General features: G+C 40.1%; 1 protein-coding gene across 1 annotated transcript in view; it reads right to left on the reverse strand.

The window, feature by feature from the left end:
* Nucleotides 1-18,712, reverse strand: part of wwc1 (WW and C2 domain containing 1) — a 158,761-nt gene continuing 140,049 nt past the window's right edge. Inside the window, exons 22-23 of the mRNA XM_085995775.1 lie at nucleotides 9,172-9,299; nucleotides 1-8,593 (exon numbers count right to left, since the gene is read on the reverse strand). Of these exons, the coding sequence (XP_085851901.1) occupies nucleotides 8,527-8,593; nucleotides 9,172-9,299 (195 nt within the window). The 3' untranslated portion in view covers nucleotides 1-8,526. The remainder of the gene's footprint in view (nucleotides 8,594-9,171; nucleotides 9,300-18,712) is intronic.

The raw sequence follows: 18,712 nt of genomic DNA on the forward strand, positions 1-18,712 counted from the left end.
TTCTATTTTTCTCTAAAATATGTATTTATTTAAATCAATGAATTGATAAAGAACAAGGTTCAAGACATCTGACAGCATCCAAATGCAACATCGTGTACATGGAAGGTAAGCTACACTTATTTACAGACCTAAAGTTTTGATCATGATTAAAATGCTGGTCACTTATTGCTGGTTGTGTGGCATGTTCACAACTGTCAGGCCATTTAGTGCAAACTCTTATAAGTGAGATGATAGATGAACCGTACAATTTCCATCTGATTATAAATCATGATTAAGATCAAAGCTGTATAAAGGAATTATGAAATTGCACATCAGAAAATTAGGAACCCATCTTAGCTATGCTGAAGGAAAATACAATTCTCTCAATTTATAATAAACTGTGCATTCTATCAATCAAACAATGAACTGGTGTCAAAACAAATAGGAAAAATAATCAAAATATGGTCACCACATTCTTTGGGGGGATTGCAAAGAGGGAAAATTGGTTCAAAAGTTCTGTTCTTTGCACAAGCCAAGCAGTATATGAACATTTGACTTTGTGCAGTATGACTACTGAAAATCATGACCAAAAGCTTTAGATGAAACAAGTCTAGGCAGGAAATGTCCCAATAGGTAAGCACAGAAACAGATGAAGGAAAATTCTTCCTCTTGATGGGAAACAGCTGCCAAAAAATGTTCAGTCCAGGATTTTACTGTAATGTTCTTCATCATAGGAAGAGCGAGTGTAAATGTTGTGGATGTAACTACTCAGTCTCACGGCAATAAAAATACAAGCTCTTGTCCTGTCATAATCATAACTGAATTTACAGCCAGTCTTTCCAGAAACTGTCTTCTAGTACATCTGAATAAGGAAATGCAGTTATCCATCATCCAGTAGCTCAGGCAACAGTTCTTCACCTTTAGTTCTGAATTAACACCATAACTTTGGAAAGTGTTCTACTATTCACAATATAATAGAATCTCTAATGCTAGGAATAAAAAGGTGCAGCTGCATTACATTTCATCATTGGTGGGATTCCTAAGTCACTTCCGAGGAAGTTTTCTTAAACAACGTGCACAACTATTAAAATGGTAACACTTCTAGCTCGTACATTTATTTCTTAAACTTGATAATTATATCAAATACAGTTCTACAAAGTGTGTTAACCTCAGTGGAAAAATGTGAAAGGAGGATGGTTTAAAAGGAAGATTTTTCTGACCTGTGCCGGGGAGATTGTTTTTCCCTATATACTAGTATATTTTCAATAATATTCCCCTTTGCTTTGGTACCAAATGAAGTAGCACATTAAAGACAATCTGTGCACATGAGTTATCTGCTGGTAGTACATTTATGCCCTACTATTGTGACATTCCTCCTGTGTTGTCACATGCATGCCGAAATACAAAGTAATGAAAATTGGTAAAAAATCAAATTAAGACCCAACACTTCTTATAGGTCATAAGGAAGCCCTGGATTCACTTAAGGGGAAATTAACTGCATTCTTGATATCATAGCAATGCAAGTTCAATAGTTCGAATGTAGGACAAGATTTGAGAAAATTAAGAAAACGAGTATGAGCGAGGGAGAGAGTTTAGGTGATGGAAGTGATTTCCCACAATTTGGGCACTAATATTTCATGAAATTTGATCACTGAAGTTATTCATGCTTATGAAAGCGAGGTCTTCTCCAGTTAATGGTTTTCAAGTTCCAATGAACCTGCACAGGCTGAAGTTGTAGGGTCAAGAATGTAAAACATTAGATGCAGATTAAATGTGTATGAAATTGCAGTAATATGCTGAATTCAGAACTAAGCCTCATTACTTTTCAGCACCAACAGTTACAACTGAGAAACTAGCAGAGCCTAATGTGCATTACATTAAATGTTATTAATTTTGCCCGGTTTATCACTTCTACCACTGATCCAGCAATCTGCCTTTCCTGATGGTTGAGATGAATGATAAAAATTACACAGCACTACTTAAAGAGCAGGAAATTCCCCACATCCTGGCCAACATTCCTCTCAATTAACACCACCAAGATAGATTTACAGGCCCAAAAGCAAAATACTGTGAATGCTGTCATTGATCTGGCTGCTGATCTTTGTGGTTGGAATGTGGAACTTGCTGCCACAACGAGTAGTTGAGACAAAGAGTATAAATGCATTTAAGGGGAAGCTAGATAAACACATGAGGGAGAAAGGAATAGAAGGTTCTGCTGATAGCGGTAGATGAAGAGAGGTGGGAGGAGGCTCTTGTGGAGCATAAACACCAGCATGGGCTAGTTGGGCCAAATGGTCTGTTATTGTGTTGCTATGTAATTCTATGTAGAATCTTGCCATGTACAAAATGGCCACTATATTTGCCTACATAATGACCATGACTGCTTTTCAAAAATAACTACTAGTATGTGAAATACTTTGGGACATCTCTGAGCGATGCGATAAGGCGTTATATAAACGTGTGCTTTTTCTTTAAGTGCTGGTTTGAAAAGGTTTCACAAAAGTTATCAGACAGGTTCACAAAGATTCAGCCATTTTACAAGGGCGAAGTATGCAGAACAATTTCAAGGATGCGAGTGATTACATTCCCGCCTCGCCCAAATAAAATGCTCCAAAAGGTACACATCACACAAGAACATTTCAGACTGGTGTTGGTGGGTGGGCCAGGAAGATATTTGTTCACTGTATGCTACAAATTTGACTCAGCACCAGCATTAACTTAAATTTCAAGGTCTGGGTTCTCCTCCGACACACTCAGTCCACCTGTTTGTAGGAATATGATTAACTGCAGTCAGAAATTAATGCGATACAGACAGATGCCTGGGGGTCATATTGTCCTAGATTTACAAAGTTTCATGAAGATGGAATGTATACTTCCGCACATTTTTTATTGTACAAGTCCCAGAAGCAGCAAAACAGTTGTACAATAAAAGTTGTGTGTAGGGCATGAGATTTCTTTTAAAGAGGCGGAGCTATTTTTGTTAAATTTGAGGAAGGGGACAATTTAGACACTTTGTCATTTGAGACAATTTTGTGTGTAGTCAATTTGAAGAAAAAACCATATTCTGTTCTACACACATTTTTCATTTGTTCAATCATTATTGCTGCCAATGGTTCAAGGAGACTTTCCACACAACGACACTTGTGCAGTATTGAGATTGACAACCAGGAAAGGTTGTCTGAACAACCTTTACTGTTCCCCATTGAATTCTGAAGCCAAATAATGGAAATAGTTGCAGGTTAGTATTATCCCCTTTTATCCACAACCACCTGGATTTTGTGGTTTTACTATGAATTTTTTCATTTTGGGGAGGATGTTGGAGGTCAAAATCTCACGCCCATTTAGGTGGTATGATTCACAGTTGCCAGCAAATACAAAATGAAACAAAAATTTAGTAACAAAATTCTAGCCCCCTTCTGCCCCTCTCCATACATTAAAAAAAAATCAAACTCGAAGCAAATTCACATATTGGATAATAAATAAACTCATCAAATGAACACTACAAAAATCAAGACTGTGATTGAATATTGCTAATATGTGCATATTATCAGAAAGATAAGTGACAAAAAAATGAAACAGCAGCCTTTAACATTTTAAATATAGGAGAACTTGAAACTTTTAAAGTGGCAAATTTTCACTTGACTCGCTAACACAAATCTTTTCAAGTGTTCCAAACCATGCTCACGTGCCGTCCCATGCAGAAATCCAATTGTCTCACACAATGGTCAAAATTATCAAGCAGGAGATTATCCACGATTATATAGCATAATACAAATCCAAATAGTAAGTCCTACAGTGCGTTTCTGCCACACCAAAGAACATGGAAAATTACCACCATGACTGGGACTTGCGATTAAGCACTGTAGAATCCAGTCTACAGGGTGGTTTCACTATGCTAAGCAGCATGGGAAGAATCTCCATTGTGTAAGACTGAGCAGATCCTACACAGGTGTGAACATCAGTCAGGACACATGATATTTATTTCAAGGTTTCACCTTACTAAGGAAGTTCAATTCCTTCTCATTCCTGCTTTGCACCTGGGACAGATGTCATAAGTTTCACCAACTCTGTTCCTGAGTTGCTATCCAATCCTTTCCATAAGAGACTAGCTTATAAGTGAATTTATAATGAAGCAATAATAATTATATCTCAAAAGACCACCATTTAACAAAACCTTAAATTAATAGTTTTTTTGTGGATTTCTTCATTTCCCCCCCCCCCCATGGATTTTATTCTCTAACTAGCTTCTATTTTTATAGAACTGATGTGCCCCATTGGCTGTTATGGTGAAATATTATCTCACCACGCACTTCAAACTTTGCAATCACACTTCTTTGCTTCACTGTGTCATAAGGACATAAGAAATAGGAGCAGGAGTAGGCCATTTGGCCCATCGAGCCTGCTCCACCATTCTAGAAGATCATGGCTGATGATCTTCCTCCTCCACTTTCCTGCACTATCCCCATATCCCTTGATTCCCTTAATATCCAAAAATCTATCGATCTCTGTCTTGAACATACTCAACGACTGAGCCTCCACAGCTCTCTGGGGTAGAGAATTCCAAAGATTCACCACCCTGAGTGAAGAAATTTCCCCTCATCTCAGTCCTAAATGGCCGACCCCTTATTCTGAGACTGTGACCCCTGGTTCTAGACTACCCAGCCAGGGGAAATATCCTCCCTGCATCTACCCTGTCAAGCCCTGTAAGGATTTTGTCATAACTCTATTTAAACAGTCTTAAATTGTTCTAATATTGCAAACTAAAGCACAAATATGGTGCCAAACTTACAAAAAAGAAACACTTCCCCTCCCTGGTTAATTCTTTCAAGTAAAATGCTTCAACTACACTGGAGATGTAATGTTAGCATTAATGCTCCAATACACTGGCCAGGCAAAATATCACTTTGTGGGACGGAGATGTGCTTCTAATGATTTTCCATCTCTCCTTCTCAATATCCAACCAAGAGATTGAAACACTGCATCAACATGAGGTGTTCCATTTAGCAGGATGTTGAAGAATTAGTGACACTCATTGTATGGATTAATGGAGTTAAACTGTCAGTTCAAAGAGGAGATTCAATCTGGGTCTCTGGAAAAGGTGTCTAGCAAATTTACAAAGGGGAAAAATTCAAGGAACTATTTAAGGTCAGTGTGATCCCAAGTCTAACACTGATCATCTGTAAAAAGGGATATTTTATCAGATTTTAAAAAAATGAAAACTCAGTTACACATTTTGCTTTATGAAAGATTTTGCTTCATTTAAAGCACTGGAATTTTTTTTGCAAAGTTGGTCTTAATATACTGCTAAAAACCAAACCAGTCAGTCTGCAAAATGCAGAGAGGGGAAGAAAGAATTGAGCTTCCTTTCTGGTGAAAAATACATTATGTTGCTGTTTTGCGGAAAAATAGAACACCAGATTAACGAGCAAACTTGCAATTTAACACTTTCTTTAAAAAGTTGAGTTCTCCTTACTAACTTCATCATACCGTTGCTTAAAAAGTTAAACTTCAATTACAAACTAATTTGGAAAATAAATCTAATGAGACTACAGAAATACAACTACTGGTACTGGGATCCACTCCTTCCTGCAATGAATCTGGGCTAGCTGCCACATAATGTCAGCAAGTACCTATCTTAGGGGCAAATCTTGAGGTGAAAGCACAGTGATAAAGTTGCCGCAAAAGGTAGTTTTCTCACCTTTTCTGACTTTCTGAATTGACTATATTCATTTTGTTGCAGTGCTGTATTTAACTTTTTTTTTATAAAGTAAAACATGTATTATTTAGATTTGGCTATTTATGCTCAACTGTGTCACAATTTAAAAAAATTCAATGCCCTAATTCATTCATCATGTAAACAGTTGGAATGGTATTGTTGCTGCAGTCAAAATATGAGTGAATCAGAAAATCTGTTTAGCCCATATGGTGCAGTGAATACTAGTGCCAACAGCCATAAAAGCCTTAATTGTCATTTGTGCAGAAACTGGTGTTTCTATTTTCTTATATTTATTCCAATTCAGTAACAGTAAACAAGTCAGCATCAAAAAACACACTTTTTAAATATCAAATGGTGCAGATTTCCAATGTGGCTCACAGCTACAGGAAGCACAAAATACAGTATCTTAAGATTTGTGTTTTTGAAGTAATGCTATAAATGAGGCAATTAATGGTTTTAGGACTGAGTTTGTTGGATTCCCATTTTCAACAATTTAACTGTCCATCAATCATCATGTAGTATAATGTAGTGATTCTAAAGTATCCATGCTATATCAGCAGCGTACTACTGTAAAGATAATTTAAATAGTCTATTAGTGAGAAAACCATAAACAATGATTCACAGTGCATCAATGTTACAGTGTGGGGATGTTTGGTATAGATAGATCAACGTGCATCATTTCAAAAGGGAGTCAAACAACAAGTTATTCAGTATTGTTATAATGTGGGTGAACATGTTCAGTTCCACCTGCATGCATGAAATCTGGCCCTAGATCTAACAGAAGTGAGTTCATGCAGTTTTTAATAACTTAATGCTTGATCTTTTTCAAAATAAAATTTCCCACATAAAACTAAATTGAACATTAGCCATTCTTAACTGGAGTTGTTGTTGGGACTCCAAAATTGGCTTCAACACCCTCAAGCAAGGGAAACGCAAGTTTGCCAGATTCCTGTTTGCTATCTAGGGAATCCCAGCTGGATGTGCATACCTTTGAAGATGTGATCAGATTCAGTTGTGATTGCCTTCATGGTGAACAATTCATCAGCACTTATTTTCCCAAGCTCACACATGAAGACTAGCCAAATGTGAAAGATTGTGGTGAAATGTTGGTTTCCCTAGAAGCATACCTCAGCACAAGTCACCATTTTCAGAAGAGAAAGAACAAGGGGAAAAAAATCAGAGAACAAAAGAAAAAAGGCAAAAATGTAATTGAACTACTTTGTTGAGTGAAGCAGCGGCAGTAGTTATATCTTTTTATTATGTTTTAAAAAAAAATCCAATATTCCCCTCAAGTTTGTGCCTCATAGTGCAGAATGTGACAGATGCCCCCTGGTGCCTCCAGAAAGAAGTTCTCCTTTATATATAATCTTAGCCAGTAAGTTTGGGCAGGTTATTCAACCTAGCAGGAGAGTGAATCACAAATGAAAACTGATCATGTCCACAACCACATATGATAGAAAGCAGTTTGGAGCAACATCCTGAATGGTTCTTCCTCTCTGTAGCATAGGAACTCTGTGGCCAATTGTAGTGCCATTGGCACTGTGAAAGCTGATATCAATCTGGGATCAAATTTAAGATTTTTTAAAGTTTGTATGACATAGTTTCTGTCATGTTCCCAAAGCTGTTCAACTGAACATGCAAATGTGTTATAAGCAGTTCACCTGCTGTCTTTAGGCTTCCATTGTTTCTCAGCCATAGCATGGAAATGTTATAATGTGTCATAATACAAACATCTTGTTCCAAATACTGAAATGATTTATTTCAGCTTGTCTTCCACTTCACCAAAAATCGATTATAAAATGAGCACCAGGTACTGATCAACTTATAAATGTCAAACCCTGAATTAATCTGCATCATTTCAGTTTAATTTCAGCAGCCATGAATACCATTATTCAAAAATGTTTATTGATGCTGTAATTTGCTGTGCCCATACCTGTGACTGTTGGCAAGTAGCATTTATTAAGCACCAGAGAGGAACTTGATGCCATCAATAGCAGTTCAAACTGGCATTGGCTCTTTACATAAAAACAAGTTTTGTGGAGTCTTTCCAATTTTTCCCAGCTTCAGCAGCAAGAAAGCAGAATGAACATGGTTAGTTACAGAAATAGTACTCACATAAATGAAATTCTGTATTCCTAACCGTCATTTACCTGGTCCGAAAAGCTGACCATTCAGTGTCAAAACTAGATTTTTCTCTCTTAAATAAAGATCATTTAACCCGCACACAAATACAGTACATTGTTTTAAAACTACACTAGATTATTTCCAGAAGTAAATTTTCCAAAGTTTTATAAATATATACTGGAGAAAAAGAAGGGGGCTTTTCTTTTCAATATTAGATAACAGACTATTTTAATAGAAGAATATAGCGCTTCTGTTTAGGTACCTCAAAACAGTGACATCACAAACAATACTGAATGTTAGTCACAGTTTCTGACTGGTGCTTCAACTCGTCTATTACAGTTTTAACATTTATAAAACTAATTACTGTACAATAAGCTGAAAGCAACATTTCCTATTGAATGAAAGTATTTTCAATTGATTTTGTTCTTGATGCTATTTTCATTTTTTTTACAAAAAAATGCCTGAAATATAAACTGTACAAATTAGTTTAACATCAATCTACGCTACATTTTCTCTGCAAGATTTCAACATATAATCGAAGTGTAGATTTGCATACATTCAAACAATGCAGTGACTTCAAGAAGTTTTCTAAAATTTACAAAATACATCTGTACCTTCACAATACACAAACAACTTCAGTTAAACCATGTTAAAAAAATTCAGCAGCAAGAGAGATTACTGCAAGGAATTCAAAGACTTTGAGATGATCATACATCGTCAGCAGGTAATGGAAGGATACCTCCCCTTCCTCGCGTGAAAAATGCCATCTTCTCCCTGTAAGAACATGCACAAATCACAATAAAAATTCGAGTTCACATTAAGCCAAGTATTTTCTGCTGGTCTGGTCAGTGAAATGTTTGATACCCTCCTCATATAGATTACAAATATGGATTTAACTGACCAGGAATAGCAACAGCTCAAAAAATAGTCTCCCTTTCAAGCATCTGCCACAGAAGAGTTTGAAAGTGAAAGAAAACAGCTGGTGCTTCAACAGATGCTGCCAACGAGTGAAGAGGGACAGATTCACAGCCTGACTCTGCCATATTAATGAGCTACTAATCTCTGCCCATACAGCTGTGGAAAGGCACCAAGCAGAGCTTGGCACTGCCTATGAGGAGGTGGAGGGGGGGAAAAAAAAAATCAGAAAAAAAAAATCAAGGGAATGGAGTTATTAGGTCACGCTTATGCACCTCTTAACCACTAGTACAAAACAGTGCTAGGAGTCTTCAGCCCTAGATGATGTGTGGTCTGGAAAGATATGGAGGAGGAGGAAAGAAATTAACCTGAAAAAAGGGGAGAAAAACACAGTTGTTTAATGCAGCAGGTGAAACATTTCCCACGGTGCTACTCACCAGAATGACTGCATCTCCAGGGGCTCTTTCTGACTCTGTTCTCGTAACCTGTGCACCTCTTTAGACGTTTTCTTCAGAAGCCTCTGAACTTTGTTCTCCTGTTTCTGTTGTTCTTTTGTTTGCTCTGCCTGATGTAATGAGAAAATAGCACTTTCTAAACTCGCTTTGCTTACATTGAGCTGCATTATAGCAATGGAAGCTACAGTAGATCCCATCAAGGAGATTTAAAAGAAATAAAAGTGAACCCAGTTGAATAGCATTTGCATGGCAAAGATCTAACAATCGTAAAGTTAATTTTTATGAAAATCCTAGCAAGCAGCAATTTTTCATGGTTTCTGTTAACCCCGTTACTGTATTCCAGTTGGGCAAGATAAAAATATTCTTCAAGTTTGAAAAAGTCTATCCAGTAAATAGCATGAGAAACAATCTTATGGGAGAACTGTATCCAAATTAATGCTTAGACCAGAGCTTTAATATAAAGAATGTAGGTTATGATTCTGACTTCTCCTTATACTTAAAGTTTTTCTCGCACCTGATGAAAAAGCCATTCCCAAAGGCAACCTCACACTTTCTATGAACTGGCCTCGCATGCAAAGCAATGTGGAACATCATGCCCTGGGCAAATAGATCGGTTTCTTACACGACATATCCACGTTGCTTCAGAGAACAATTAGCATTATTGGCACTAGACACTTCGGTAAAATACTAAAACCATTTATTCACAGAGAGTCAAAAAGTAGTACTGAATTGTTGAAATCGGTCCCAATCACACAGAAGCTTTGAACCAGTCCATGAAAAGGTTAAATGGACAAACCAAATCAGTTCAGTTCCTCCGACTGGCTTTGCAGATCTTTTAAAAAAGACAATGGCTTCTCGCAAGGGGAGTAGTCTCCTGATTAGCTACTTCCTGGAATTATGTAAACACCCTAGCTACGGAACTGTGTTTTGCTACCACTATCACCACCACTTATATAATGCCTTTAACGTAGAAAAACATCTCAAAGGGTTTTAAGGAGATGTATGGGGAAAAAAATGGGAGGTTGAACCAAAGGAGGAGAGATTAAGAGTAGTGGCGAAAAGCTTGATCAAAGAGGTGGGTTTTAAGAAGGATTTTACAGGAGAAGGAAATAGAGGGGCAGATGGATTTAAAAGATGGAATTCCAGTGTGGGGCCTAGGTGGCTGACGTCATAGTTGCCAATGGCAGTACAAGGGGAGGGAGAATACGCAAGAGGCTGGAATCAGAAGATCAGAGAATATGGGGAAGGAGTATCTACTGACTTGGCCAAAACTGATACATCAAAAGTGTTAAGATTCATCAAACACTCTTACTTTACTCAAATAATGGATGACAAATTGCATAATATATAGAAAAAACATGTCAACAGCCACTTGTGACATTTGACAAGTACAGTTTGTGTTCGGTGATTCTGATGAAATTATGTTGTTACTTAATACCCCTGTGATGCATGTTAACTATTTCTAGCACTTGGATGTATTTGATGACTGTTCAACCAAACCCATATGATGGTTAGTAATCAACAGTATTGTCTTCACTGGGTTTTAAAAAAATATATACTTTTTGCAGAGCCAAGAGAGTAGAAACTATTCTCTCAAAATGCAATTACAGAAACCATTTTGAGGGTAGAATCTGTTAAGAAAGGGCCTTTTTAAAACTAAGAAATGTAGTACTGTACAGAGAAAACCTGTAAACTATGGGTAAAGATTTATGCTCAATTTCTTTTTAATATTTATTACAATTTATGTTTCATATCATTTGATCAGTTTTAATATTTATTATTCCAATTAGCTGAGGTTATCTGCATAATATTCTTTAACATGATGGGATATTAACTAATCATCTCTTTGGCATGTCAGCAGCAGTGGAGAATTCTCTAAAAAGAACCACAAAAAAGTGGTCTATATATATTAAAAAACAATGGAGACCGTTGATTACTAAGCATCATATGCGCTTCAGTAAACAGTCACCAAGCAGTTCTAGTAATCGGCTAATTAGGAAGTCAGATGTGGCTAAATTCATTTTTGATTAGTAAATACAGTAAATGAAATTTTTAGACTAATCTGTTGTTGAGTATGTGGGAGGTGAAATTGGTCTTGGGTGGTAGTGCAAAATGGGCAATAGCAAATCAGCAGCCGGTTTTACACTCCACCCGATGATTTTTTCCATTGCTTTTGTCTATTAAGCGTTACCACCCAAGACCAATTTTACCCCTGTGATTGCAAGACTCCTATTCGCACGGCCTATGTATGTATACTTTAACCTTCTTGCTCATTTGTTGGTAAAATGACAAGATGAGAAACAGAGAATGTGAGTATTTTTTTGAAATAAATCTTACCCAGCAAGTTGTGATGATCTAGAATGCACTACCTGAAAGGGTGGTGGAAGCAGATTCATTGGTACCTTTCAAAAGGGTATTGAATGTCTACTTGTAAAGTCAAAATCTGCAGGGCTATGGGGAAAGACGGGAGTGGGACTAATTGGATAGCTCTTTCAAAGAGCCCACACAGGCTGAATGGCCTCCTTCTGTGCTGTATGATTCTATCACATACTGTATACCCATGATTACATGCATCAAAAAGCCTCAAACTAAAAAGTACTTGAGTTTACCCTCCACTACACCCTGGAAACATAAGGGCTGGGGAGGCGGGACTGCCGGGAAAATAGCAGAATTTGGGGCGGGTGTCCAACCCGCCCCCATGCCATCTTCCGAGGGGGCGGGTAGCCGTCCCGCGCCGGGTCCCGTCTCCTTGGAGGAGAGAAGGGATTAAAGCCTATTAACTGCCTGTTAACAGGTATTTAACAGGCAGAAAATAGGATTATCCCCGTTTTGCCCTCAAGTGCGGGTTTCCCGAAGGCTCCAAAACCCGTCAGGTCAGCGAGGCGAGTAGTGGGTCTGCGGGGGTGCAAAAGTGAAGGTAAGTGATGGGTGCAAGAGTGGAGAGGTGAGTATCTGAGGTAAGTGCAAAGTGTTAGTAAAAAAGTGTACTTACCTTTGTTTCTTCTTGCAGGCTTCAGTCAGTGTGTATGCGGAGAGTCTCGCACCTCCGCGTTGGAGATGACAGATGGCCATTGCATTCTCCGATGCAGCAACCATCTCATTTCTGCAAAAGAAAGCGGTTTGATGAGGTCTTGAATTCAAGACCTCATCAAACTACAGAGAATGTCAGTGTTTGACAGCTTCACAGAGCGGTCAAACGATGACAATTCATCTGTCAAAAATTTTTGACAGATGAAACGTCATACATTGACGTTCTCCACAACTGGCTTTCCCTTAATTGGCCTGCTAAGCCTGCTGGGCAGGCTTAACAAGATCAATCAAGGGAAAATAGCGTGGGTTGACCAGAAGTTGATGGAGGCGGGACTGAAACCCAACAAGTGGGAGTCCCACCTCCAAAAGCGCCCCATTGGCAAAATCACCACCAAAGGTTTTGACAAAAACGGTTACAGTTTGATTTAGTAGTATTAATAATGGACTATGCCTATACTATACACAGGCATGCAGAATAGTGGATCAGTTGAATGATGTGACCTGTTAGCTTGCCCACCTTAAAATCCTTGGTACGGTAAAGGTACGTAAACAGACTCTTGTACTCGGTTATTTTTAAAAGATCACTCTGGGAGGCAAACTGCTTTGTCCCCAGGTACTGCCCAACATACTCCCTCTGCTAGTATTCTTTTCCCAATCACAGCCACCTTTTCATGACATTTCTTAAGATAAGAGAGGGCATTTTGGTACTTAACTTTGGATTCTCAGCACGAGTACTGCTCCACTAAAGGCAAGAGGAGAACATTCAAGGCTTCAGAACAGCAATTGGGAAAGTGCTAAAATATAATTTTAACACAGAGCCTTGGAAAGTGTGCAAAAGTGACTACAATTGGGAGTTCAAAGCCACTGTCGGATAAAAACTACATTTAAAAAAGTTATATGGGGATGAAAAAAATGAAAATTTTTGCAAGCCAATATTGGAGGTTTCATTATTCTTTTCTGGTAAAGCAGCACAGAACATTCCATCTACAAATTAGTGCAGGGGTCCCCGGGGGTGCCCTGTGGTCACCCCCCCCTTTCAAACAGATATACCACTTTGGATATTGTTGAGGGAGATGGCTTATCGGGGTAAGGCAGCAGCAGCCAACTTCCTGGCACCATGGGTGGTCTTGCTGCACAGGATGGGAGGAAAAAGAGCAAGAGAGCTATAGTGATAGGGGATTCTATTGTAAGGGGAATAGATAGGTGTTTCTACGGCCACAAACGAGACTGCAGGATGGTATGCTGCCTCCCTGGTGCAAGGGTCAAGGATGTCTCGGGATGGCTGCAGGGCATTCTGGAGGGGGGAGGGTGAACAGCCAGTTGTCGTGGTGCATATAGGTACCAACGATATAGGTAAAAAACGGGATGAGGTCCTAAAAGCTGAATATAGGGAGTTAGGAGGTAAATTAAAAAGTAACACCTCAAAAGGTAGTAATCTCAGGATTGCTACCAGTGCCATGTGCTAGTCAGAGTAGAAATAGAAGGATATTTCAGATGAATACGTGGTAGAGGAATGGTGCAAGGGGGAGGGATTCAAATTCCTAGGACATTGGAACCGGTTCTGGGGAAGGTGGGACCAGTAAAAAACTGGGTGATTTGCACCTGGGCGGGACTGGAATTGATGTCCTAGGGGGCGTGTTTGCTAGTGCTGTTGGGGAGGGTTTAAACTAAAATGGCAGGGGGTTGGGAACCTGTGCAGGGAGACAGAGGAAAGGGAAGCAAGGATAGAAACAAAAGACAGGAAGGAGAAAAGCAAAAGTGGAAGGCAGAGAAATCAAGGGTGTAAATCAAACAGGGCCATAGTAAATAATAATGCTAAAAGGACTAAGTGTTAAAAAAATCAAGCCTGAAGGCTTTGTGTGTTAATGCGAGGAGCATTCGTAATAAGGTGGATGAATTAGCTGTGCAAATAGATGTAAACGGATATGATATAATTGGGATTACGGAGACATGGCTCCAGGGTGACCAAGACTGGGAATTCAACATCCAGGGGTATTCAATATTCAGGAAGGACAGGCAAAAGGGAAAAGGAGGTGGAGTAGCATTGCTGGTTAAAGAGATTAACACAATAGTAAGGTAGGATAATAGCTCTGATGATGTGGAATCTGTATGGGCAGAGCTGAGAAATACCATGGGGCAGAACACGTTAGTGGGAGTTGTATACAGACCCCCAAACAGTAATGCAGAGGTTGGGGATGGCACTAAACAGGAAATTAGAGACGCGTGCAATAAGGGCACAGCAGTTATCATGGGTGACTTTAATCTACATATAGATTGGGCTAACCAAATTAGTAACAATACTGTAGAGGAGGAATTCCTAGAGTGTATACGGGGTGGTTTCCTGGACCAATATGTCGAGGAACCAACTAGAGATCAGGCCATCTTAGACTGGGTATTATGTAATGAGAAAGGATTAATTAGCAATCTTGTTGAGCGAGGCCCCTTGGGGAGTAGCGATCATAATATGATAGAATTCTTCATTAAAATGGAGAGTGAAGTAGTTGACTCAGACTAGGGTCCTGAATTTAAATAAAGGAAACTACAATGGTATGAGGCACGAGTTGGCTAGGATGGATTGGGGAACGTTACTTAAAGGGTTGACGGTGGATAGGCAATGGCAAACATTTAAAGATCGCATGGATGAACTACAGAATTTTTTCATCCCTGTTTGGCATAAAAATAAAACAAAAAAGGTGACTCAACCGTGGCTAACAAAGGAAATTAGGGATAGAATAAGATCCAAGGAGAGGACATATAATTTGGCCAGAAAAAGCAGCAAACCTTAAGATTGGGAGCAGTTTAGGATTCAGCAAAGGAGGACAAAGGATTAAGAGGGGGAAAATAGATTATGAGAGTAAGCTTGCAGGGAACATAAAAACTGACTGTAAAAGTTTCTATAGATATGTGAAGAGAAAAAGATTGGTGAAGTCAAGCGTAGGTCCCTTGCAGTCAGAATCAGGGGAATTTATAATGGGGAACAAAGAAATGGCAGACCAATTAAATACATACTTTGACGGAATTGAAGGCCGATAAATCCCCAGGGCCTGATAATCTACATCCTAGGGTACTTAAGGAAGTGGCCCTAGAAATAGTAGATGCATTGCTGGTCATCTTCCAAAATTCTAGAGACTCTGGAACAGTTCCCATGGATTGGAGGATAGCTAATGTAACCCTACTATTTAAAAAAAGTGGTAGAGAGAAAAGGGGGAATTACAGACCGGTAAGCCTGACATCGGTAGTGGGGAAAATGCTAGAGTCCATTATAAAAGATGTAATAGCAGAGCACTTGGAAAATAGTGACAGGATCGGACAAAATCAACATGGATTTACAAAAGGTAAATCATGCTTGACTAATCTACTGGAATTTTTTGAGGATGTAACTGGTAGAATAGTTAAGGGAGAACCAGTGGATGTTGTGTATTTAGACTTTCAGAAGGCTTGCATAAGAGATTAGCGTGCAAAGTTAAAGCACATGGGATTGAGAACTGGTTGGCAGACAGGAAGCAAAGAGTTGGAATAAACGGGTCTTTTTCCAAGTGGCAGGCAGTGACTAGTGGGGTACCGCAGGGATCGGTGCTAGGACCCCAACTATTCACAATATATAAATGATCTAGACGAGGGAACTAGATGTAATATCGCCAAATTTGCAGACGACACAAAGCTGGGTGGGCGTGTGTGCTGTGAGGAGGATGCAGAGAAACTCCAGTATGATTTGGACAGGTTGGGTGATGATACTGCATTTGCCATGCATCTGCCCAATGTGGATAAATGCGAGGTTATCCACTTTGGTGGCAAAAACAGGAAGACAGATTATTATCTGAACGGCAATAGATTAGGAAAAGGGGAAGTGCAACGAGACCTGGGTGTCCTTGTGCACCAGTCGCTGAAGGTAAGCATGTGGTTAAGGCGGAAAATGGTATGTTGGCCTTCATGGCAAGAGGGTTAGAGTACAGCAGCAAGAATGTCTTGCTCCAGTTGTACAGGGCCTTGGTGAGACCACACCTTGAGTATTGTGTGCAGTTTTGGTCACCTTATCTGAGGAAGGATGTTCTTGCCATGGAGAGAGTGCAGCAAAGATTCACCAGACTAATACCTGGGATGGCAGGAATGATTTAATAGGAGAGATTGGGTCGATTAGGCTTATATTCGCTAGAGTTTAGAAGAATGAGATGGGAACTCCTTGAAGCTTATAAAATTCTAACACGACCAGACAGAGGACTAGATAGACTAGATGCAGGAAGGATGTTCCCGATGGCAGGGGAGTCCAGAACCAGGGGTCACAGTCTAAGGATAAGGGGTAAGCCGTTTAAGACTGAGATGAGGAGGAACTTCTTCACCCAGAGAATGGTGAACCTGTGGAATTCTCTACCACACAAGGCAGTTGAGGCCAATTCATTAAATACATTCAAGAAGGAGTTAGATATATTTCTTAGGGCTAAAAGGATCAAGGGATATGGGGAGAAAGCAGGGACAGTGTACTGAATTTGGATGATCAGCCATGATCTCGTTAAATGGCGGAACAGGCTTGAGGGGCCGAATGGCCTACTCCTACCTTTTATGTTTCTATGTAAAAAACCATTCCAACAAAATAATGAGTCCTGCGTTAGCAAATGACTGGTGTGGATTTTACGATAGACTGGCGTGGATTTTACGATAGAAATAACGGTGAGGCCAACAGCGCTCACCATTATTAAAGAGTAAATTGGACAATAACTTCCGGCGACCACACATATGCAGTTAAATGCAGAAATCAGGAAGTTGCTGTCCGAGGTGCCCTGCTCCTCCAAAAGCTTCGCTATAGCCATATCCCGCTCCCAGCTGCAGCCACTCTGTTTAAAGGATTTTACATAGATTGCCCTTGTTAAGCCCGCCCTGCGGGGTTCTCAGCCAATTAATAGGAAGCAGGTCTGATGATGTCATTTGATGACGCGTCATCAGCCAGTTTCCTTAAAGGGACCATGGCCACATTGAATTTGACAGTTGTGCTGTCAGTGTTCTGCAGTATTGAGGTGCTGCAAACATGGACGAGCACTGCACACAGATGCACAACTGCACCCAGGCTCTCGTATGACTCCCTCCATATGCTCACAGCACGCAGGGAGGTTCTCTTCCCTTCCCATGGGCGGAAGAGACCTCCCCAGTACACTAACGCAGCTTGGTTGCACATTGCACAGGAGGGCACAAGCAGGGATGTCATCAGGAATACCTGGCTGCAGTGGCGCAAACCTTTCAATGATCTCAGTAGATCATGAAATGTTACTGCAAAGCCACACTCAACCTCATCCTGCTGTGCCACTCATCACCTCCCCATCACTCTGCATTCCCATCCTACTACTGCACATCCTTACTCACACCAACTTACCTTGCACCTCCACCCATCTCTCTCACTTCCCCATCTCACTAGTCACCCCTCACACTTGCCCTCATCCTAGTCAAACATACCAACAAACACACAAGGGTAGGCACTTGGTTGTGTTATGCAATGTTCATGTAAATTTTCTGTTAATGAGTTGTCAAACATTAAAATATTTACTTTCAACACTTTGCCTTATTGTACATATGTGTTTACCTTTGGAAGTGTCTTTGTGAGTTACAGTGAATGGTGAGACATAACGGTATCACCTGCAATGGTGAGGAGTGTGAAAGGAACGGCTTGGTCATTGTAGGAATGTCTTATGGTGCTGGTTTGGGGTGGTGTTAAGCTGGCGCATCGTGTGGCAGCCAGGGTGTACAGCGTCAAGTGAAGTAAATCTGGCCATGGTGATGCCATCGCTGGCCTCCCGCATCAGGTGATTGCGCAGAAGGTTGGTGTTGTTGTTGGTATGTCTGGTGATGTTGGTGTTGGGGCTGATTGTGGAGGGATTCAGAGGACCAAGGTGAGATTTTTTCCAAGGGCACCAATGTTGCTGGGATAGATGGCAGCAGCGATCTGTCAATGGTGAGAGAGCTTGCTCCAAGGAGGAGAAAGTGCATATAGAGTTAACACCACACACTTACAGCTTCCAGACAGATCAAATGTGTCTTCCAAATCCTGAAATCAGCAACCCCTGACATTTGAAAGTGAACAGATGCGAGAGTTCAGCTTTTATACTGCAGTTGCAGCTGGCTGCTACTCCCGACATACTTACTTGACGTAATCTCAGACGGTCGCAAAACCCGTTGAAAATGCAGGAAAATAGGAAAAGGCTGTCAAAATAGCAATTAACGAGCACTTAACAAGGAGTTAAGTGTCTTAAATCCCTCACTTGCCACTTAGTGTCGGGTCTGTTCTGAGATCGCAGATCCAACACTTTGGAAACTCACAGAGGCGGGATCGCGGCTAGTTTCCAACCCGCCGTCAATCATTGCCAATTTAACAGCTGACCCACCCTCTGAGTGCCGGCAAAATCGTGGCCTGCGTGTCTCAGTAAGGATTCGTCAATCTGATTGGTTAAGGAGATACACAGTTGCTTGCCCTGTTCACACAGATCCCAGATCCTCGAGAGAACGTTGC

This window comes from Somniosus microcephalus, chromosome 8, assembly GCF_052327205.1.
Source record: "Somniosus microcephalus isolate GS21.2 chromosome 8, FLI_Smic_1.0, whole genome shotgun sequence".
Lineage (NCBI taxonomy): Eukaryota > Metazoa > Chordata > Chondrichthyes > Squaliformes > Somniosidae > Somniosus > Somniosus microcephalus.